The sequence below is a fragment of the Podarcis liolepis genome (assembly GCF_965112155.1).
Source record: "Podarcis liolepis genome assembly, chromosome: 9".
NCBI classification, from domain to species: Eukaryota; Metazoa; Chordata; class Lepidosauria; order Squamata; family Lacertidae; genus Podarcis; species Podarcis liolepis.
This window is the reverse complement of record NC_139564.1, coordinates 72,058,184-72,081,293: the sequence shown is the minus strand read 5'-3', so window position 1 is coordinate 72,081,293 and position 23,110 is coordinate 72,058,184. Positions and strand designations below refer to the sequence as shown.

Here is a 23,110-nt window from a genome sequence, read left to right as displayed (position 1 = left end):
TCTTCTTGAAGCAGGCCCTGGCAACCAGGGATTATGAAGGCAACATGATTCCGTCAAGGGATGCTGCTAGTTACGCAATGATAGCTTGATAAAGCCAAATCAGAGTGAGAGTAGTGCTTTCTGCCCTCACTCTGAATGGACAAGCATTTTCATCCCATTTCACAGCCCTATGGAGCAATCAGGTGGAGGAAGGGGGTGCGGTAGGGCGGTCTGCCCCAGGTGTCACCACTGAGGGGGTGACAAAATGTTGGGCGGAGAGCCAGTGTGGTGTAGTGGTTAGGAGCGGTAGTCTCGTAATCTGGGGAACCGGGTTTGCGTCTCCGCTCCTCCACATGCAGCTGCTGGGTGACCTTGGGCCAGCCACACTTCTTTGAGGTCTCTCAGCCCCACTCACCTCACAGAGTGTTTGTTGAGGGGGAGGAAAGGAAAGGAGATTGTTAGCCGCTTTGAGACTCCTTTAAAAGGGAGTGAAAGGCGGGATATCAAATCCAAACTCTTCTTCTAAAAAAAAACTAAAACAAAAAAACCAAAATGTTGGGCGGCACTCACTGCGGGGCCTGCAGCGCGCCCAAGCAACATGTCTCTCTTGGGAGTGACGCGGTGGCTTGGGCACCTGTAGGCTCCGCTCTGCCCCAAACGGTCCGCCCACCACCTCCCCCTCAGCTATAGGGCGGCTGAGGGGGAGGAGGCAGGCGGACTCCTCGGAGGCCCCGCGGAGCGTCCTGCCCCACTGGGAGAAATTACTATCATTCCTGGCAGACCACCCTACTTAGATAATGAGCTGAATTTGCCTTAGGAACCAGCAATTGTGCATTTGTTTTTGTGGCTGTTGGATTTCTTTGTAGAATCTTGGGACACATCTCTTGATTATATACTTCAGTTGTTTGGACCAAAGCACACAATCTATCTATCTATCTATCTATCTATCTATCTATCTACAGTGGTGCCTCGCAAGACGAAATTAATTCGTTCCGCAAGTTTTTTCTTCTTGCGATTTTTTCGTCTTGCGAAGCACGGTTTCCCATAGGAATGCATTGAAAATCAATCAATGCGTTCCTATGGAAACCGCCTTCAGACCAGGTCCGGGGACAGTCTGTCCCCCGACCTCTTCTGAAGGCTGGGGGGGGGGGGACAAGGGCTTTTTTTCCCACCGCCAGCCTTCAGAAGGCTGTTCTGAAGGCTGGCGGTGGGAAGAAAAGCCCTTCTCCCCACCTCCCGCCCTGCAAGCTACGGGGACAGGAGGGCTTTGCTGCCGACCGCCAGCATTTTAAGATCACCCGGGCCAGCGGAGAAGTCTCCGCTGTCCTGGGGGCTTTTAAAATGCTGGCAGTCAGCAGCGAAGGCTTCGCTGCCGCCCGCCAGCATTTTAAGGTCGCCCAGGACAGCGGAGAAGTCTCCGCTGTCCCGGGAAGGCAGGCGGGGGGGAGCAAAGACTTTTGCCCCCCGTCGGCCTTCAGAAGAGGTCCAGGACCTCTTCTGAAGGCCGGTGGTGGGCGAAAATCTTTGCTCCCGACTGCCAGCATTTTAAAAGAGGTCCCCGGAGATTTCCCTATGGGCTTTCTTCTTGCGAAGCAAGCCCATAGGGAAATTCGTCTTGCGGAACGACTCAAAAACGGAAAACTCTTTCGTCTTGAGAGTTTTTCGTTTTGCGAGGCGTTCGTCTTGCAAGGCACCACTGTATCTATCTATCTCTTTCTCTCTCTTTCGGTCTCTCTCTCTCACACACACAATTGTGTTTTCACCCATTTCATTTAAACTACTCTCCATCCATGGCCACAGACTGCATTTCTGCATTCCGTTTATGTTTAACTCCCAACCCCTTTTACATTTCCTTCTTTGCACCGTATAAACCTGACAACTTAAGGCTCATGTTCCACGCAACCAGTGGAGCGGACTCTGACCCACCACTGCTTCTTTCGTTAATAACATTGGAATTTTTAATGGGACTGTTGGGTGCTTGTGTGATTGTGATTTTTGTGTGGAATTGCAGGCTTCCAAATCCCTCTGAAGCTGATTCTCTCCCTCGCCACATCTGTGATTGCTGTCTATCAGGTAAGAACCTAAGAACCCACAGCCTATCCAGCCCAGGATTCTGTTCTCATGGATGCTAATAATAATAATAATAATAATTTATTATTTATACCCCGCCCATCTGGCTGAGTTTCCCCAGCCACTCTGGGCGGCGCCCAGTCAAGTGTTAAAAACAATACAGCATTAAATATTAAAAACTTCCCTAAACAGGGCTGCCTTCAGATGTCTTTTAAAGAGAAGATAGCTGCTTATTTCCTTCACATCTGAAGGGAGAGCGTTCCACAGGGCAGGCGCCACTACCGAGGAGGCCCTCTGTCTGGTTCCCTGTAACCTCATTTCTCGCAATGAGGGAACTGCCAGAAGGCCCTCGGCACTGGACCTCAGTGTCCGGGCTGAACGATGGGGGTGGAGATGCTCCTTCAGATATACCTGACCGAGGCCATTTAGGGCTTTCAAGGTCAGCACTAACACTTTGAATTGTGCTCGGAAACATACTGGGAGCCAATGCAGATCTCTCAGGACCGGTGTTATGTGGTCCCGGCGGCCACTCCCAATCACTAGTCTAGCTGCCGCATTCTGGATTAATTGCAGTTTCTGGGTCACCTTCAAAGGTAGCCCCACGGAGAGCGCATTGCAGTAGTCCAAGCGGGAGATAGCCAGAGCATGCACCACTCTGGCAAGACAGTCCACGGGCAGGGACGGTCTCATCCTGCGTACCAGATGGAGCTGGTAGACAGCTGCCCTGGACACAGAATTGACCTGTGCCTCCATGGACAGCTGTGAGTCCAAAATGACTCCCAGGCTGCACACCTGGTCCTTCAGGGGCACAGTTACCCCATTCAGGACCAGGGAGTCCCCCACACCCACCCGCCCCCTGTCCCCCCAAAACAGTACTTCTGTCTTGTCAGGATTCAACCTCAATCTGTTAGCCGCCATCCATCCTCCAACTGCCTCCAGACACTCACACAAGCAGAATAGCACTCTATTGCACATGTCTCCCAACAACTGGTACCCAGAGACATCATAAGAACATCAGAAGAGTCTGCTGGGTCAGGCCAGTGGTCCATCTAATCCAGCATCTCACAGTGGCCAGCCAGATGAACCATCTCTTGGTTTACAGGTGGCCCTCCTCCTCCTGGCAGTCTTCGTCCCCAGCATCCAGATAGTAAGGTCTGGGATGACCAAGGAGCTGACTGCACTCTTCATCCAGTTTGGTTTAGTCCCCTCTGAAAATCCCGCTGGGATCCCTGGAGACAAAGAGTTAGCCACCCTCAAGCACTACATCTGGTCGCTAGAAGGTGAGTCTTTGGGGCCCTGGTCTTGTTGACAATGTCCCTTTCTCCCCCTGATAAGAGCAAACTCTGGAGCTGGTCACAGAATCGCTGAATTGCAGAGTTGGAAGGGGTCCCATCTAGTCCAACCTTCTGCAATGCAGGAATCACAACTGAAGCATCCCCGAGAAATGGCTCTGAAGAACTAAAGAAACACAAAGATATAAGAGTGCCCATTCCTGGCTGCACCCCCTGCCCACATTTTTATTTTTCAATTATTCCTCCCCCCCCAAAAAAAATAATAATAACAAAACTGTAGGAACAAGAACTGGGTCACAAGCCCAGTTATGCAATAAGGTCTCCACATGAATGCAGTCTAGTCTTTTGTATTTATCTTGGAGCATATCTCTAAGCACATTAATGATCAATATATCCTCTCCAGAGCTGGTTGGCCCCCTAACTGAGAAGCTAAAAATAATGATAATAAATGTTGAGCCAGCATTTTAGTCATCGTTCCCATAATTCAATTGAAGTGACCTTTCCCCTTTCCCAAGTTTGCTGAGCTATCAAAATGTCAATTAACAGATACATAATGAATTCAGCTTAGTGCCAAGATCTTTTAAATCTCCTAGAATTCTCTGCACAGGATCTAGCAGCATGAAAACACCTGTCAGGTTGCTTTTGTACTTTGTTCCAGAAGCAGTTATTCTGGATAAAAAATTAAAATTAAAAGTAAGAAGAGCCCTGTTGGATCCAACACATTCTTGATGTTTCTTTTCAAATCCCTGCAACGGGGTGAGCTCCCATTGCTCTGTCCCAGCTCCTGCCAGCCTAGCAGTTCGAAAGCACGCCAGTGCAAGTAGATAAATAGGTACCGCTCCAGCGGGAAGGTAAACGGTGTTTCCATGCACTTTGGCTTCCGTCATGGTGTTCTGTTGCACCAGAAGTGGTTTAGTCCTGCTGACCACATGACCCAAAAAGCTGTCTGTGCACAAATGCCGGCTCCCTCTGCCTGAAAGTGAGATGAGTGCCACACCCCATAGTCGCCTTTGACTGGACTTAACCATCCAGGGGTCCTTTACCTTTTACCTTTTCTATTTCAAGTGTAAGGCGTCATGCAACTATTACCTCCAAAACAATTTACATTGTTTACTTTATTTCATAAAATTTATACACTGCTTATTTTTTTTAAAAAAAACCCATCAGAGTGGTTTACTTTAAAAGAGACAAAAATTTAAATACGGTACTAAAACAGCTAAAAACTCACATCAACTTTCTAGCCACCTGGTCAGGCTTGTGTAAACTAGCATGGTTTTTTGTTTTTTAGTTGCGTCAGACTCTGCCTCCCGCAGTTTGGTCAAACTCATGCTGGTAGCTTTGAGAACACTGTCCAACCATCTTGTCCTCTGTCATCCCCTTCTCCTTCCCAACATCAGGGTCTTTTCCAGGGAGTCTTCTCTTCTCATGAGGTGGCCAAAGTATTGGAGCCTCAGCTTCAGGATCTGTCCTTCCAGTGAGCACTTAGGGCTGATTTCCTTCAGAATGGATAGGTTTGATCTTCTTGCAGTCCATGGGACTCTCAAGAGTCTCCTTCAGCACCATAATTCAAAAGCATCAATACTCCAGCGATCAGCCTTCTTTATGGTCCAGCTCTCACTTCCATACATCACTACAGGGAAAACCATAGCTTTAACTACATTGGCCTTTGTTGGCAAAGTGATGCCTCTGCTTTCTAGATGCTATCTAGGTTTGTCATTGGTTTTCTTCCAAGAAGCAGGCGTCTTTTAATTTTGTGGCTGCTGTCACCATCTGCAGTGATCATGGAGCCCAAGGAAATAAAATCTCTCACTGCCTCCATTTCTTCCCCTTCTATTTGCCAGGAGGTGATGGGACCAGTGGCCATGATCTTCTTCTTTTTTATGTTGAGCTTCAGACCATATTTTGCACTCTCCTCTTTCACCCTCATTAAAAGGGTCTTTAATTCCAGTGAAGGCACTTGCCTGAGATCAATAGGCAAGGAGTTCCAAACTGTCACTGCTGTCACTCTAAATGATCAAGTTCTTACCAATGTGCTGTGGGTCTTGTGTGGCACCTGCAGAAGGGCCAGTTCCGTCAAGTGAAGCAGCCAAGGGGACCCAGGAGGGCAAGGCAATCTCATAAGGAGTTATGGCCCAGATCCAAAGGTGGCAAAACTCTTTTAGCCTGAGGGTCACCTTCCCTTGGGGACAACCTTCCATGCCAATGATGGGCTGGGCCAGAGGCCAGAGTGGGTAGGGCTAGCAATTGGACTCTTGTGATAGGTTACATTCCATAGGAGACCACAATACCTCAGGGACTGCCTCTCCCTATATGGACCAACTCAGTCCCTGCAATCATCCTCTGAGGCCCTTCTTCGTGTGCCTGCTCCACAAGAGGTCCGGAGGGTGGCAACATGAGAGCAGGACCTTTCTGTGGTGGCTCCCCATTGGGTGAATGCTCTCTCCAGGGAGACTTGCCTAGAGCCTTTGTTGCATATCCTTAGGCGCCAGGCATAAACATTCCTCTTCTCCCAGATCTTTGCCTAATTAAACAATCTATGGTATTCTAAACAAGGGCAGGGGTTGGTGGCGTTGTATTGTTTTAGTTTCTTACTATGTTGTGCATTTTTTGAGTTTATATTATGGCTGCCATGTCTTGAAGAGCAAAAACAGAGGACGCTATGGTGGCTCTCATTTTAAACACCCTACTATATGTAAGCTATAGAAGCTGTAATATATTGCTGAGGGGGGCAGGAGAAGAGAAGAGGAAAGCAAGTCTTCAGCCACCAGTTATGCCTACGTCTCATCCAGAAATTATAGCCAGAGATATTTCGGCAAATTTGAAAATCCACCCGGACAGAAATTTTACCCCTGAAAAAGAGGAGATTCGTCATCCATCAAACCAATGCTTAAAAAAAATACATACATTTGGGGAAAGGCTGCATAAAACTGAATATATCAATGAAAATTGCATGTGAAATTCATCTGCCAGGGATGCCTCAGTTATGATTCCTACGTTGCCGGGGGTTAGACTAAATGACCCTTTTGGTCCCAACTCGACAGTCCTATGGTTCTTTTACGATATTGGGAGAAATTGCTTACAAAATGTGTGCCTTAGTCGAAATTGCATGCAAAGGACAGATGCACACTATAATGCACATGAGGGCTTTTTATTGTTTTTAAAAAATCACAAATTGGCTGCAGAAAGGGGGACAATAGAATTTAAATGGGAACAATGAGAAACCAAGGCCGTCTGCATCCTCCTCTTGCCCCTCTGCTTCCCCTTAAGGGGGGGGGCGGAACGCGAACCACTCTTTAGCACGCAATCAGAGTAAAAGGCAATTTGGTTTTTTCTGGATTGGCCTTTCTTCCAATTTCGTTCTAAACCATGGATGTAGCCAGGATTTATTGGGGGGGGCAGGCTTTATGTGGGGGGGTAAGAACTTCAGCTAGTTAAGTATTTTGTATTGATCTACTTGATTTAGGGGGGCAGCTGCCAGCTGCCCGTGCACTAAACATTGGGTTTTCCCCAAGAAAGGAGTGGGAGAAGGGGGAAAGCACATGGGCCTCTGCTTTCTAGGCATGGGAAAAGCAGAAATGTGGATGAGCACTCTGAGAACCAAAATTCCCCAATCCTTCCATCCTTAGTCGTGGTCATTGCATTATTGTCCTCAAATTGGACTGTTGCTACAAGTCGAAAGGATGGTTAGCGCGTTCCCCGATTACTACCTGGGTAGAATCATAGAATCATAGAATCCTAGAGTTGGAAGAGACCACAAGGGCCATCGAGTCCAACCCCCTGCCAAGCAGGAAACACCATCAGAGCACTCCTGACACATGGTTGTCAAGCCTCTGCTTAAAGACCTCCAAAGAAGGAGACTCCACCACACTCCTTGGCAGCAAATTCCACTGTCAAACAGCTCTTACTGTCAGGAAGTTCTTCCTAATGTTTAGGTGGAATCTTCTTTCTTGTAGTTTGGATCCATTGCTCCATGTCCGCTTCTCTGGAGCAGCAGAAAACAACCTTTCTCCCTCCTCTATGTGACATCCTTTTATATATTTGAACATGGCTATCATATCACCCCTTAACCTCCTCTTCTCCAGGCTAAACATGCCCAGCTCCCTTAACCGTTCCTCATAAGGCATCGTTTCCAGGCCTTTGACCATTTTGGTATCTTTCCTCTGATGAAGAGGGCAAGTTCCAAACACTGGGATGCTGATACGGCTGTGTAGTTATCAAGTTGGCTGCCTGCCCCACGTGCTTCAATGTTTCTCCAAATGTTTTTCTTTTCTTTTTTGACATCCTAAGTTCCTAGCCCTCACGCTGTGCATGCAGAGACCTTTCTGAAGTTCAGAGGGGATGGATTCTGGATGTAGGGAAACCTTGCAGACGGGATCAGGGTCTGTGGTCAAAGTTTCCTAATCTGAGGGGCGTCTTATGGCATGCAAACATCCTTGTCATTGTGGGGTCCGTTGGGGGTTTCCTTTATGCGGATTCGCCCTCATTCCCTGCTTTCTTTCTGGGCCATTTGCCAGCAAGCTAAAAGCAGCGCTCAATGCCAAGAAGCAAAGGGGGAGTCAAATGCAGGCAGGAATTTCACCCCGCAGATGGTAGTGCAGTGCTCACAAAGGCTTGCGGGGGGGAGGAAGTGGTAGGATCCTGCATTTGGCACTGAGAGGATGGGATGGAAAAGATTCTGCATGGAGGAGGGGGAAGGGGTGTGCATAGCCGATGACAGGCTGACAGGCAGGCAGGCAGGCAGACAGGCAGACAAATGGGCTGCTGCCTGTCTTGTCAGCTCTCCCTGGTGATAAGGACCCTCCCTCTTGCTATAGCAGAATGGCAGAAGCACACCTGAACCAAGGTAATGCATGTGAGAGCCAGGGAGCACATCTGAAACCAAGATACCACTTTAAGCAACCCCCTGCTTCCCCCAAAGAATTATGGGAGCTGTGCTTTGTGAAGAGTGCTGCTGAGAGTTGCTAGAAAGTCCCGATTCACCTCCCAGAGCTGCAATTCCCAGAGTTCCCTGGGAAAAGAGGGACTGGTTGTGAAACCACTCCTGTTTTTTGCAGTCTGCTTCGTCTCCTCCCTGGTCGCCTCCTGCCTGCTGACTTTCTGTATGCTGATGAAGTCCATGGGGAAGCACAGGTGAGCCTTGTCCTTCTGGACTCCACCGGGGGCAGGGAAGGGAGGCCCATCAGGGCAAATGGGGCTCTGCCCCACCCAAATCAGGCTGCCCCAAGCCAGCCCCCTCCTGCTTCTCTTAACTGGCAAGAGATATGGCTTGGCATTCCCTTCGCCTTCCTTCTGCTCCATTTCACTTTAAGTGCTCCAGCTGAAAAGCCCAATCTAGCATTAAAGAAGCTCCGTGGTTTGTGCATCAAGCCACTTCCACTGTTGTTCTCATCCCTGCTTTGAGAACAAATGCCTTCACTTGGCATCCACCATCCTAAAAGTCCTTCTTTCGCAATGAGGGGTTGATCTATGGAAGTCCTTCCCCCGGGAGGGAGGGATGGCTGCCAACATGGATGGCCTTAGAAGAGGATTGGACAAATTCATGGAGGAAGAGAGGGCTTTCCATGGCTACTGCGATACCACAATAGCTGTGCTCTGCCTCCACCGTGGGAATATACAAAAATGCAAACACAACACGCTAGCTAATAGCTGTTAATAAATATATAATCGGTATGATGTCATTCAAAATAAGCAAATAAGCCACTTCAAAATAATATACCGTATTTTTTGCTCTATAAGACTCACTTTTTCCCTCCTAAAAAGTAAGGGGAAATGTGTGTGCCTCTTATGGAGTGAATGCAGGCTGCGCAGCTATCCCAGAAGCCAGAACAGCAAGAGGGATTGCTGCTTTCACTGTGCAGCAATCCCTCTTGCTGTTCTGGCTTCTGAGATTCAGAATATTTTTTTTCTTGTTTTCCTCCTCCAAAAACTAGGCGCGTCTTGTGGTCTGGTGCGTCTTATAGAGCGAAAAATACGGGTATATACCATACAACACATATCACAAAATATACAAGTGGCTGCAAGTTGTTATGTGTATCAGGGTCAAACAAACGTTCAAACAACCTTTATTGCTGGAACGCCAAACCGTCTCTCAAAGGAAGACGTCTCAGCAGCTACATTATCCTGTGAGCACTGATCCACTAGTATGATATTCACTAGTATGTATATTTCATTGATAATTATTCACTGATGAAGACTTATTTCGAAACAGTTGAACTATTCCGGATGCACTGTCCTTTTGAGACTTCGGAGAAACGTCTTCCTTTGAGACTTGTGTGAGACTTCTTCCTTTGAGAGACGGTTTGGCGTTCCTCACTATTCATTGGTCGTTTGAACCTTTGTTTGACTCTGATACACTTGTATATTTTGTGAGATGTGTTGTATGAGATATATATAATTTTGAAGAGACTTATTCATTTATTTTGAATGACATCATACCGATTCTATATTTACTAACAGTTCTTAGCCAGCGTGTTGCGTTTGCATTTTTGTAGATTGTCACATTTTGCAACACAGGGGTTTGTGTTTGTTTCCAGCTTCTGAATACAGTGGTGCCTCGCAAGACGAAATTAATTCGTTCTACGAGTTTTTTCGTCTTGCGAATTTTTCATCTTGCGAAGCACGGTTTCCCATAGGAATGCATTGGAAAATCCAAAAGGAAACAAACTTGCAAGACGTTTTCGTCTTGCGAAGCAAGCCCATAGGGAAATTCGTCTTGCGAAGCAACTCAAAAAACGAAAAACTCTTTCGTCTTGCGAGTTTTTCGTCTTGCGAGGCATTCGTCTTGCGGGGCACCACTGTACTAGTTGCTGGAAACCACAGGAGGGGTTTTTGCAGGAGTAGATGAGGAGCCCCCTTTGGCCTGGTCCAGCAGGCTGTTCCTATGTTTTCATCTATCCTCCTTAGGTGCTCTCACATTCCACTTGACTGCATCTTCCCCCCACCCCCCCGGTTTCTCCCTCTCCGTTTTCAGGATCAACCTCCAGCGCCTGTACCAAGGGGCAGTCACAGACGTCTTCTATTGCTCTCGCAAGCTTCAGCCTTCACAGCAGGCTCTGGTGTGCTGGATGTTCTTTGCCAGCTTCCAAACTGCCTTTGCCTGCTTAGGTAAACGATATGCTAATTTGCACCTTTTGTGTAAGGATTGGGGCGGAGGTGCTGGTGTGTTAGAGAAAGGTGCTCCAGAGCAATTTGTGAAAAACAGAGGATAACTGTGATGGAAACTAACACAATAAAACCTGCAAGAAAGGGTCATCTCGTCCAACCCACATGGTGCTCAAACCCACAACCCTGAGATTAAAAGTCTCATGCTAGTGTTTGGAAGGGGAAGCAGGGAAGTCAGTCCTCCAACTGAGGCTGTGGAAACCGCTGTCTGAAACCCAGGCAGTACTGAGCTGGGTGGCCTGTCCAGCCTGTCCACACTGGCCGCTTCCTCTGTTGTGACGGTGTGTTCTTGCCCCTGTTCCAGGTCTGCTCATCCAGCACATCGTCTTCTTCGTCTGCACTGTGATTTTCACTTTCTTTGTGGTCATCCCCCTGCAATCTGGCAGCAACATGCTCCTCTTTAAAATCATGGAGAACATGTGGTAAGAGTTCTACAAGCCTAAGGGGCAACATAGGTAAAGGTAAAGGGACCCCTGACCATTAGGTCCAGTCGTGGCCAACTCGGGTTGCGGCGCTCATCTCGCTTTACTGGCCGAGGGAGCTGGAATACAGCTTCCGGGTCATGTGGCCAGCATGACTAAGCCGCTTCTGGCGAACCAGAGCAGCACACGAAAACGCCGTTTACCTTCCCGCTGGAGCAGTACCTATTTATCTACTTGCACTTTGACTGTGCTTCCGAACTGCTAGGTTGGCAGGAGCAGGGACCGAACAACAGGAGCTCATCCTGTCGCAGGGATGTGAACCGCCGACCTTCTGATCGGCAAGTCCTAGGCTCTGTTGTTTAACCCACAGTGCCACCCATGTCCCCTAATGGGTGACATACCCAAGCTTATATCTGCAAAATGCCAAGATCCCCTTGGATGGAGGATGCTCAAGCCAAGGTGGAAGGTACTTCTGCAAATGTCCAGCCTTTGGTTTTGGAGCAAGGATAAGTATCAGGGCCTCCTTCCATCACACTGGCATTGCATTTGAAGATGAAGTTGGCCCTTGAGTGTCTGCTTCTCTTATTCTCCTCTTAATGTAGCAGCCACAAGCATGGCAGGATCCTGACTGTGGCATGCAGAGAAGAAGGTGTTAACTCTTTCCTACCATGCCGTGGTCTCACCACCACCATCAGTGGTGCATTTAAACAATTGCCGACCAGAGGTAGCCAATGTGGTTGTCCAGATTTTGTGAACCACAGCTCCTACTGGCTGTGCCTCTGACCTTGCTGGCCAGGGATGATGGGAGTTGGGCCCCACCTCATGACTCTCAGAAATCTAGGTAACTGTGGCATTTCTGCATACACCCAACGCGCTGCCCCTGCCCCCACTGAAGTACTGAATAGTCTGTGTTTCATAGAACTTTGGAATGGAAAGCAACCTTGGAGGTCAACTTGTCCAACTGCAGCATCCCAAAAACATGATTCTCCAGGCTCTGTGTAAGCCCCCAGTTTAAATGCCCCACCACAACCCAAGGCAGGCCCTTTGCACTTGAGTAGTAAGAAAAGAATTCCCATTGTTATATACTGAGTTGAATAGGATCCAAAATGCAGCAGGCTGATTGGTTCTAGAACAATAGGATCCAGAATGCAGCAGTCTGATTGGTCCGCAGGAGCCATCCAATCCAACTCCAGGTGGAAGTGAATCCGCAACCTGATTGACCTACAGGAGAATCCCTGAATTAGCCAATCACATGAGGCCCATTGTGTAAATAACGTATATAAAGCAGACATTTCGGGGGAACTTCCATTCCTCACTACTATGAGCTGAATAAAGAGCATGAAATCCACACCCGACTCCCGAATATATTTCACCCAACCACTGAAATCTTTGATTTACAGAAGATGTCTAGATCACTGAGCATTATTCATCTGGACAGGTTCTAAGACTGAAGTTTCCTCTTCACCCTTGCAATTTCACAGATCCCTTGAGTGGAACCATGACTATTGCACCAGTTTAAAACTGTCATGCAAATACTATACCCTGAGCAAAACTGGCCACTTCTGATTTGCTTTCTTTGTCTAGGCCTTTCTGGTTGACCTTGGTGCTGGCCGTGGTTGCACAGAACCTGCTGACTCACTACTATTTTCTGGAGCGTGGCCACTTCCCTAGGGAGCTGACCAACAGGTGACTATGGAAGTTGTTCATCCCAGCTAGAGCATGAGAGAGCAACACCTCACTGTCTCTTGGATTGCCTCTTGCAACGGCTGTGCTTGTTAACATCTCAGGGTCCAGATGATGGAATATGGACCACAGCCGTGATGTAGGCAATGACCACATGTGCACTACACATGTGCAGTATCCTATCACTTAAAAAAATCATGGCTTCCCCCCAATGAATCCTGCGAAATGTAGTCTGTTAAGAGTGCTAGGAGTTGTCTGGAAACCCCTAGTCCCCTCACAGAATTACAGTTCCCAGAGTGGTTGAACAATCAGTCTGGGAACTAGATAACTCTGGGAACTATAGGTCTAGGGGGGAAGGGTTTCCTAGGAACTCTCAGCAACCTTAACAAACTACAGCTTCCAGGATTGCCATGTCTGTGGTATGAATCTGCTTTGAATGTTTAGCGTGGATATGGCCAATGAGTTGCGTTCCAGAATCCGAATGGGAAGAGTGAATTGGTTTGATTGAGCCTCTAAACCAGTTTATGGTTGCCCAGAGGTTAGGGGCATAGGAAGGCACTATTTTCCCTTCCACTCACTTTTTGTCATGTGCAACACCATTTCCGTTCAGCTGCAGTTCGTCTTCCACCAAAAATGTCATGATTGGCCTCTCTGTGAACTGTGGCAAAATTGTGTAACTGACACAACTTAGGTAACTTGTCATGACATTCTTCCCCCATGTTTCAGTGTAGAGGAAACACAATCCAGGGCAGAGGGGGTAGTCACAATCAATTATGTATTGATTTGTGGACCGAAAGCAACAAGAAGAGTGACTCCCAATTCTATGCCCTGGGTTGAGCTCCATTTTGGACATGGGATGAATCAGTGAACATCATCAGCTTCTGCTACCATTTCCATTTCCACCAGAATTCTCAGGGGAAGGCGTGGTGGGCGGGTGGGAATCATGAACAGAAGAAGTTCCTGCAAGGCTATGCAGGTGCCGCTTGTGCAAAAATAATAATCTGTCTGCACTCTCTCCACTTTTCCCCTCTGGGAAGGCGGGCGCTGTACATTGTGACCTTCTTGCTGTTCCCCATCAATGTGCTCGTGGGGGTCTTGGCAGGAGTCTGGAGGATGGTGGGGTCTGCACTGTACAATGTCGTCCACTTCTGCCGGCTGGATGTGAGCATGCTAGGCCACGGCGTGGAAGTCTTTGATCCAGGTCAGCGGAATGCAAGTGGTTTGATCCCCTTTCTGTTTTCCTCGTCTGCTTTCTTTCCTTCTGTGCTGCATTGCATGCTCTTTCTGGCTATTTGTACCTTATCCAGGAAGTTGAGATTGGCTGTGGAAGCTCACTTACAACAACATGCTTTGTGCTTTAAAATACAGATTGGATGGATTTCACCTTCATCCCTGAGGGCACTTCCAGACCTTCAGGATAGGATTCAATCATGTGCTGGCAATACAGTCATACCTCGGGTTACAGACGCTTCAGGTTGCGTTTTTTCGGGTTATGGACCCGCCGAAACCTGGAAGTACCAGAATGGGTTACTTCCGGGTTTCGGGGATCGTGCATGCACAGAAGCACTAAATCGCGCTTTGCACATGTGCAGAAGCACCAAATCGCAACCTGTGCGTGCACAGACGCGCCGTTGCAGGTTGCGGACGTGCATCCCACACGGATCACATTCGCAACCCGAGTGTCCGCTGTATTGCATTGCACAATTAAAGTTTATTTGGGAGTCCTGCACAATAAGACCCACCTCCACCCCCTGACTTAAAAAATCGTGTTATTAAATGCAAAATCAAGCATAGGCAATATCACAGAAAATGAGTTAGAAATATTGAAAACCTCCAGTGATCTTGGGGTTGCCTGGAACAGTCTTCTGCAGCAAACAAAGGCACCTGGTCAACAGGAATGTTTTCAACTGCCTGGTCCTCCCCCTGCCCCTTCCTCCTCTTCCCCTCCAGGCTACCGGACGTATTGTCATTACTTGAAGATTGAGGTCAGCCAATCGCACCCCGTGATGAAAGCCTTCTGCTTCCTGCTCCTCCAGGTGGGCACAAAGGGACCCCAGCCAAGAGATGTGGAAGAAGGTGAGCACTCTCAGTCCCGGTCCAGCCTCAACATCACAAAATGGATGCAGATAACATCCAGCTTCTTGCTCACTCGCCCGCTTGCTCTGTCATTTGTGGCCAGTCAGGGAGATGATTTTCCTCCGTCATGTATGGAAAGATCACTTTTCTGTCTCTCTGTATAGATTCTCATGGGAAACACGGGGGGGGGGGCGGAGGGAGGGGAGGAGCCAGCTGTGGGTTTGCTTCCTTGCTCCAGAGGCCTTCTGGTGAGTGCAGGTGGGGAGGTCAGATCTGTGAAAGAACAAGTGACTTTGGCATCCACATTGTTTTTGTCTGATGCACCCATGCCCCAGAGGAGAGAAGCGCTGTGTTCAAATGATGCCCGATGTGGTGCATGAGCACTAGAGCGGCACGGTAATTTATTTATTTTAAAGCTTTGTTTATAACCAAGCATAAATATTTAAGGTTCCAAGGGTGTGTGATATTGTTCCATGCCAGCCCAATCTCTGAGCTGAGTGAGCTTCCAGGGATATCAGGTGCGCTTACCTGTGATTCCTTGCAGATAATAAGGCACAGTGAAGACTGGTGTCTTTGTGATTAATAATAATAAAAAATATTGTTTATTTACACATATATGCAACCTGAGCCTCGATGGAGGAGCTCCCAGCTAGGGCTGGGTGATATCTGCTTTTCAACATCATGATATATCTGCAGCTAGATATCGTGATATACTGATATATCGCAATGTCTGAAATGTATCTTGGCTGCTGCTTCCTCCCCACTGCTCAGCCCTACAGCTGAGTGAGCCCCCATACTACTCCAGCCTGTGCCAGGAGGAGGGGCAGGGGCGGTGCTTCCTCAAAGGTGCACACACCCAGGCAGACCGAGCCCAAGAAGGTGCTCACCCACAACCTACTCAGGCTCCATCCACCTGCCTGCCTCTGCCTTCACCTGATTGGGTGGGCTGTCTCTTTCCTCCCAGTCGGTCACTCCAGGAGTGACGAACCAGGAGGTATAGGCAGCTGCCCGCCTGGGAAAAGGCAGAAGCGTAGACAGGCAGGCAGGCAGAGCCTGAGAAGGTTCTGGGCAAATACCTTCTCAGGCTCCATCTGCCTGCCTGCCTTCCTACACCTTTGCGTTCAAGGGAAGAGTGAACACTTTTGAGATGGGACGTTTTTAAAGCAGCACTTAAGCTATAAATTTAAGTTTTGCAGAATGCAGCCTTGATCCCTTCCACTCTGGCTAGTGATGATATATGGGAAACTAGGGCAGATTTGCCCCTCCTTAGCTGAGTGCAAGGTCCCCCCCTCGATGGTGGAATGGCCCTTGAGACTCCCTCTGGACTCCCCAGGGAAAGTGTGTGTGGGTTCCTGGATCTTCACAGTGGCCCTTTTGTTGGCAGGAGTCAAGCTCATGAAGACCAGGGCGTGTTCATCGAAAGGGTCCAAGGGCAAGCACAGCCGTGCGCGGTGGTTCTTGGCCTACACCTTGCTCAACAACCCCTCCCTCCTGCCTTACCGAAAGGGGGCTCTCTCGGACTCCACCGCCAACGGGATGCAGGCCAACCCGGCAAAACCTTAGCCACCCAGGACAAAGCTTCTTGGGAATGATGGACTCCGCCAGTTGAGAAGAATGAATCCCCTGTGCCTTCTTCACCACCCCAATCCCTGTGTTGTCCTTCTCCCATGCGCTCCATGTGCCTCTCCCATAGTCTCCTCAAGAGACTTCAGCCTGCTTGCCCTGAGGCTACAGCCTTTCCTTCCAGGGCCAAAGATGGGACAGAAGTGGTGTTGGCTCAGAGTGGGGGCAAGCGGTCAGCCAAGCTGACCCAAAGATGTTGCTCGTCTGATGGCCCTCCCAGTTCTTCCTGGGCATCTTTCTCCCATGGACAAACAAGAGTGTGCAGCTCCTAAATGCAGGGGGGGCACGTTAAATGTTTCATAGAACCATAGAATTGTAGAGTTGGAAGGAATGCAGGAATCTCAGCTCAAGCATCCATGACAGATGGCCATCCAACCTCTGCTTAACCTCCAATGAAGGAAAGTCCACCACCTCCCAAGGGAGACCATTCCACTGTTGAACAGCTCTTACTGTCAGAAAGTTCTTCCTGGTGTTTAGTCAGAATCTCCTTTCTTGTAACTTGAATCCATTGGTTCGAATCCTACCCTCCAGAGCAGGAGAAAGCAAGATTGCTCCAACTTCCATGTGAAAGGCCTTGAGATACTGGAAGATGGCTATCATATCTCCACTCAGTCTCCTCTTTTCCAGGCTAAACATACCCAGCTCCTTCAACCTCTCCTCATAAGGCTTGTATTCCACACCCTTGATCATCTTGGTTGCCCTCCTCTGCATACATTCCAGGTTGTCGACATCCTTCTTAAATTGTGGTGCACAGAATTGGACACAGCTTTTCACTCTCCAAGATGATGTCTTTGAGGGGATTGTCAGATATCCTCCTAAGGTTCCCCTGCAAATTTTTCTGCTTAGTAATCCCCTGCTCTCGAGGAAGGCAATGTGCTGTTATTTACTCTGCACACACACACCCTGATGCCGTTGCCTCCCCTTCCTTTCTCCTTGAGGACTAACCACTTCTCACCCTTTTCGTAAAGCCACTCCTCAGGCCTTGTGTCGTGGAAGCTGGCAAGGTCAACTCCCAGAGCCTGCTAAGGTAGGACAGATCGTAGTATAAAGAGAGTTGGACTCTCTGGTAAGAACAATAAACAAAATTTCATGGTTACACTCCAGTGAAGGCCTGGTTTGTCTATCGATGTTTGTGCATTCCTTCCTGGTGAGGCTGGTTCTGAAATTCAATTTATGGGCAAATAGGCTGGATCCACACATCTACAGCCAATGTGCAGATCAGATGGGGAAGAAATTCGATTTAGTTTGCAGTTCCAGGTAAACCTACCAAATTCATACTTGGGTACAAAACCTCCTTCAGAAGCGGCACTTCTCCAAATTTTGCAGTGCAATTCGCCAACAGAGTAATGTGTACAAAAGTGAGTATACAATGGGGGAAGTGTGTGTCAGAAACCTACACATAATGGAAATTGCATTCAAACATCTGGTATATTAGGGGAAATTGCTTTGCAAAAAATTTACATATTAGGGGAAATTGCATATAAAAACGTGTATAGTAGGAGAAATTCATGGGACAATGCAGATGGAGAAATTCATGGGACAATGCAGATGTGGAACATGGAGAACAGAGCCTAAGAGTGGGAAAAGGAGAAACTGAAATTGTCAGGTTAGCCCTAGATTTTGGAATTTTGTATTACAATCTGTAGCATTAAACTTAACAGTATGTGTTCCAAAGGCATCCTTTAGGATAATTTAGAAATATGCATATTGAAATAAAATGTGTGTTTAATTAACATATTTTGTGATGAAAATATATACCTATCTTGTCTGTCCACGGATGGCATATCCAGCGGAATAAGTATTTAAATGCATCCATCCTCCATGTGAGCAGTCATGGAGAGGCAAACGGTAGGTGATCCTAATGACATGACCTTGACCATATTCCCATCATCATCATCATCATCAGTTTATTCAATCCTATATCCAGAGATGAAACCAAAGCTACTACTCAAGGTCATTAATTTGGGTTCGGTTGTGTAGCCTTTTCCATAAATTACATAAATTCCACAATTCAAAGAATTAAAAGGGATGTATCAGGTATTATGGAGAGGTCATGTCGCGCTCCTTCTGGGCTAATTGTCCACCTTTGGTCCCCACCCTGCACACAGCTCTCCCCTATGGCTCCTAGAAGCTGTTCGCAGGCAACAGCGACCCCTATCCCAGGAGCAGCTTTGACTGGCCAGCTAAACCAGGTGAAGGCATCCAATGGGTCTCAAACCCTTGGTGACTTAGGGACTTCCCCTGCATGCGAAGACAGGCTCTGGCACATTGAGCAGACAAAGCCAAAAATGGGTCCAATGGTCAAGAAGGTGGTTTTTGCCTGTGCTGTAGAGGGAAGTGAGGGTCAGATGGGGCTCATCAACCTGGGAAGGTGGTCTATCTAGGACAGGGGTCTGCAACCCGCGGCTCCGGAGCCGCATGTGGCTCTTTTACACCTTTGCCGCAGCTCCGGGGCGGATACTAGCGAGGGGAGGAGGCGCATTGTGCGCCCCAACACTCCCCACTGTGGCGGGCGCTGTACTGGCTGTGACATCGCATGGGGGCGGTGCGTGTGTTAGTCACGCACCGTCCCGACGTCACCTTCCTGCCCGCCCGTCCGCTACATTGTAAGGGGCATGTACGCTGGTCACTGTTTTGAAGGGGAGTGAAGAACACACACACACAAACACACAAAAAGGTAACTTGTTAATTTAACGTTTATTTCTATGAGGAGGAGTAATTCTGAGGGGTCAAACAAAGAAATAATTTTAAAAAGTGACAAAAAAGTTATTTTTATAATGACGAGTTTTGCGGCTCCCAGTTTTTTTTCCCTTCGGAAACGGGTCCAAGTGGCTCTTTTTGTCTTAAAGGTTGCAGACCCCTGATCTAGGAGAAGGACAATTCTGGTGCTGAAACTCCGCTGCCTTGCGGAATATCTTCAGGAAAAGAAAAGGCTCAGGGGTAAACCTTACACAAATCTGGAGTCCCACAAATCTGGTGGCGCCTTGTACACCTCCTTTCAGCAACTCCTGCAGCCAAGCTGGTGCCAAATATATTGATCTGCTATCCTTTGGACCACATCAGTGAGGCCAAGAGGGAGGTCCCATCATCTGGCCAGCCCAGGACCTCCATACACCACCCAGCTTTGTGCCCCAAAGAGGTCACTGCCAACGTACTCTATTGTCTCTCGAGACAGATGGCTGGCCAACTTAAAGAAGCAGGAAAGTGAATTGGGCCCATTTGCCCTGAATTCAGTTTCATGGGATGTCCTTGAGTTCTGGTGTTATGAGAGAGAGAGGAAAATCTCTTCCCTATCCACATTCTCTATGCCATGCTTAATTTTCTAAACTTCTGTTGTATCGCCTCTTCCTCACCTTTTCTGTAAACTAAGAAGTCGCAATCGCTGCAACCATTCCTCGCAGGGGACTCGCTCCCTCCTCTTGATGGTTTTGGTGATCATTTTAGACTCCAGCTGGGGCTTTGCTCTGCTGCTTAATTGGCTGCTGGCTAATCCACCCGTTCCAGGATGATGCCTGAGCAGTGAGTGGAGCTGTACATTTGGCCAGGTTCCATGTTTATGAATATGATGCAGCCTTGATATTGCCAATAACCAGAATTGTGATGCAACTAGCACCTGTCATCCACTGAGCAATTTACCTTGTTGTGACAAAACAAACATACTCAATCCAAATGGTTTGCTTTGCTGCCAAAGGGAATAGAATATTCGGCAGATTTACCCTCTCTCCTCGGAGAGTAGCAGCTATCACCTGATTATAAAGAATCCTTAAGTTGATTAAGCTTCACTCTATTTAATCAAGCAATTAAATTGCATGAATTTGCTTTAAGCTACACGATTTAACTTTGAACAAAAAAAACACACACATTGGTTTTAGATATTCTGTGTATGCAGCCAACAACTGCGAATTGTCTTAGAGGCAATCTTTCCTGCAATGGGGGAGTGTATGTCAACGCCGCCAGGGGCAGGCGGGATGCCCACTCTCCTCACTGCCAGAGCTGCCAGGCCGGGCATAGGTGTGCCACAGCGCCTCTCTGCCCCCAGGTCAGCTTTGGCCCAGGGATGGAGCTACTGCTGGCGACATTGGGCCGTTGCGCGAGGAAGCCATATCTGCAGTTTCTTTGTGTGCCAGAGCCAGGTTCTGATGAGGGGGCCTGTTGTGGGGGCAGCTGGTTGCGCCCCCTGAAAAAAATGTGCCCCCCAGCCCCCTCCCCACTACGCCAACGTCTTCCTGAGAGTTGTTAGGAGCTACAATTCCCAGTATGCTTAACAAACTACAGCTCCCATGATTTTGGGGTGAAAACCGTGACTGTTAAGTGGTACAAGGCAACCGCTGATTCCTTAACGCTCCGAATTTGTCATCTTATCTCTGTTTCCCCTTTTTGAGGGGGCTGTTTATCTAGACATTGTGACTGGGGCAGCTGCTGTTTTATCACTGCTTTGAGTGTGTGTGTGTGTGTGTGTGTGTGTGTGTGCGTTTGTGTGTTTTAAGGCATTTTATATTTGTTTCAGCTGCCTTATGAGGACTCAAAGGTGGCCTGGAAATGTCTGAAGAAATAGATAACCCTCAGCGCCATTCTCTACAGCAGGGATGCGGAAACCTGTGGCTGTCCAGACACAGTTGGACTCCAACTCCCATCAGCCCCAGCCAGAAAGCCCAAAGGCCAGGGATGGCGGGAGTTGGGAGTCCAAGAGCTCCTGGGGGGTGGGCACCACGTTGAGGAAGCCAATTGTTCCAACATGCCTATCAATTCTCCAGATCTCACGCATGGGTCTTTTCCAGCCAGGCCAAGATTCTTCCCACGCTGCGGAAGGAAACTTTTAAACTCAGGGCAGAGAACCTCTGGCCCTCCTGGCGTTTAGGGACTGCAGCTCCCATAATCCAGGGGCAAAACTAGGCTTTATTTCACCAGTTTGGCACCCCCATGTGCATTTGTGTACACATTCACATAGGCTGGTTCCCCTCTGGAGGCTTCACTTGGGGCAAAAACCCACCCCAGTGGCAACAGCACTGCATAATCCCTAACCTTTGGCTGTTTGGAGGACATCACATTCGGGATCACATTTATCCAGTGCTTTAACAACTGCACTGGCTCCCGGTGGAGTACAGGGTCAGGTTTAAGGTGCTGCTTTTGACCTTTAAAGCCCTATGCGGGCTAGGACCCACGTACCTACGGGGCCGCCTCTCCTGGTATGCCCACGGAGGACCTTAAGGTCCACAAATGACAACATTTTGGAGGTCCCAAGTCGCAAGGTGGTTAGATTGGTCTCAACTAGGGCCAGGGCCTTTTCAGTACTGGCCCCGACTTGGTGGAACGCTCTGTCACAAGAGACTAGGGCTCTGCGGGACTTGACATCTTTCCGCAGGGCCTGCAAGACGGAGCTGTTCCGCCTGGCCTTTGGTTTGGACTCAGTCTGACCCTTATGTTTCCCATCCCTTACGGTTTTGATCTATGGGCTACTTTTAAAACGAGGCTGCATTTTAAATTGCATTCTAACCTGTATTTTAAATTGGTGGGTTTTTTTCTATTATGTTTTTATTGTAATTTTACTGGTGTGAGACACCCTGAGCCCGGCCCCGGCCGGGGAGGGCAGGGTATAAATAAAATTTATTATTATTATTATATGAACTTTAGTAGAGCCTGCTGCATCAGGCCAATGACCAACATCCTGTCCTCACAGGGGCCAGGAGCTCTCTCCTCCTCCATGAATTTGTCTAATCCTCTTTTAAAGCCATCCAGGTTGGTGGCAATCAAAGTGTCCTGCAGCAAGGAGTTCCACAGTTTAACTCTGCACTGTGTGAAGAAGGGCCTTTTTTATCCATCCTGAATCTTCCAACATTCAGCTTCCCTGGATATCTATGAGTTCTAGCAATATAAGAGGGAGGAAAACATTTCTCTATCCACTTTCTCCAGGCCATGAATAAGTTTATACATTTCTATCACATTACCTCTTACTCATCTTTTCTGTGCCATGTTAGGGAAGTCCAGGAAAAGGCAGAGTTCTATATCCTTCTCATTAAAAGGTAAAGGGATTCCTGACCATTAGGTCCAGTCGTGGTTGACTCTGGGGTTGCAGCGCTCATCTCGCCTTATTGGCCAAGGGAGCCGGTGTACAGTTTCAGGGTCATGTGGCCAGCATGACTAAGCCGCTTCTGGCAAACCAGAGCAGCACACGGAAACACCATTTACCTTCCCACTGGAATGGTACCTATTTATCTATTTATCACTTTGATGTGCTTTCGAACTGCTAGGTTGGCAGGAGCAGGGACCAAGCAACGGGAGCTCACCCCGTTGCGGGGATTCGAACCACCGACCTTCTGATCGGCAAGTCCTACGCTCTGTGGCTTAACCCACAGCGCCACCCACGTCCCATATCCTTCTCATTACTCACTGCATAAAAACCAAACCACAATTCTAACCATTGCACAGAAGAGTGGCCATGCCTGCAGGGTTTTTATAAATGCAAATAGCATCCGTGCAGGAGAGGAGGGACTGATGTTATATCAGAATAAGGAATGGGTAAGGAATTTAACCTTTTCCTCCCCCTGAATTTAATGCCTGCCCTGGAGGTGCTATTTGCACTGGCAGGGAATTTCCTCTGGAGACCCATGGGACACACACACACACACACACACACACACACACACACACACAAACACACACAGCAAATGCCAGCTTCAGAACAGGGACTTTTCTGAGGTCCATAGCAGGGAAGGAAATGGTTACATCTCTCTATACCTGTGCTCTGATCCCATTAAATTTCAGTCCCACTCTGATACACGTTGTACTGAAACACACACACAAACA

General features: G+C 48.2%; 1 protein-coding gene across 1 annotated transcript in view; it reads left to right on the top strand.

The window, feature by feature from the left end:
- STRA6 (signaling receptor and transporter of retinol STRA6) overlaps positions 1-18,035 on the top strand; it is a 54,996-nt gene extending 36,961 nt beyond the window's left edge. The window contains exons 10-18 of the mRNA XM_083460491.1: positions 1,991-2,052; positions 3,152-3,329; positions 8,396-8,471; positions 10,312-10,445; positions 10,807-10,924; positions 12,509-12,610; positions 13,645-13,808; positions 14,558-14,683; positions 16,068-18,035. Coding sequence (XP_083316617.1) covers positions 1,991-2,052; positions 3,152-3,329; positions 8,396-8,471; positions 10,312-10,445; positions 10,807-10,924; positions 12,509-12,610; positions 13,645-13,808; positions 14,558-14,683; positions 16,068-16,246 — 1,139 coding nt within the window. The 3' untranslated portion in view covers positions 16,247-18,035. The remainder of the gene's footprint in view (positions 1-1,990; positions 2,053-3,151; positions 3,330-8,395; positions 8,472-10,311; positions 10,446-10,806; positions 10,925-12,508; positions 12,611-13,644; positions 13,809-14,557; positions 14,684-16,067) is intronic.
- The last annotated feature ends 5,075 nt before the right edge of the window (positions 18,036-23,110 follow it).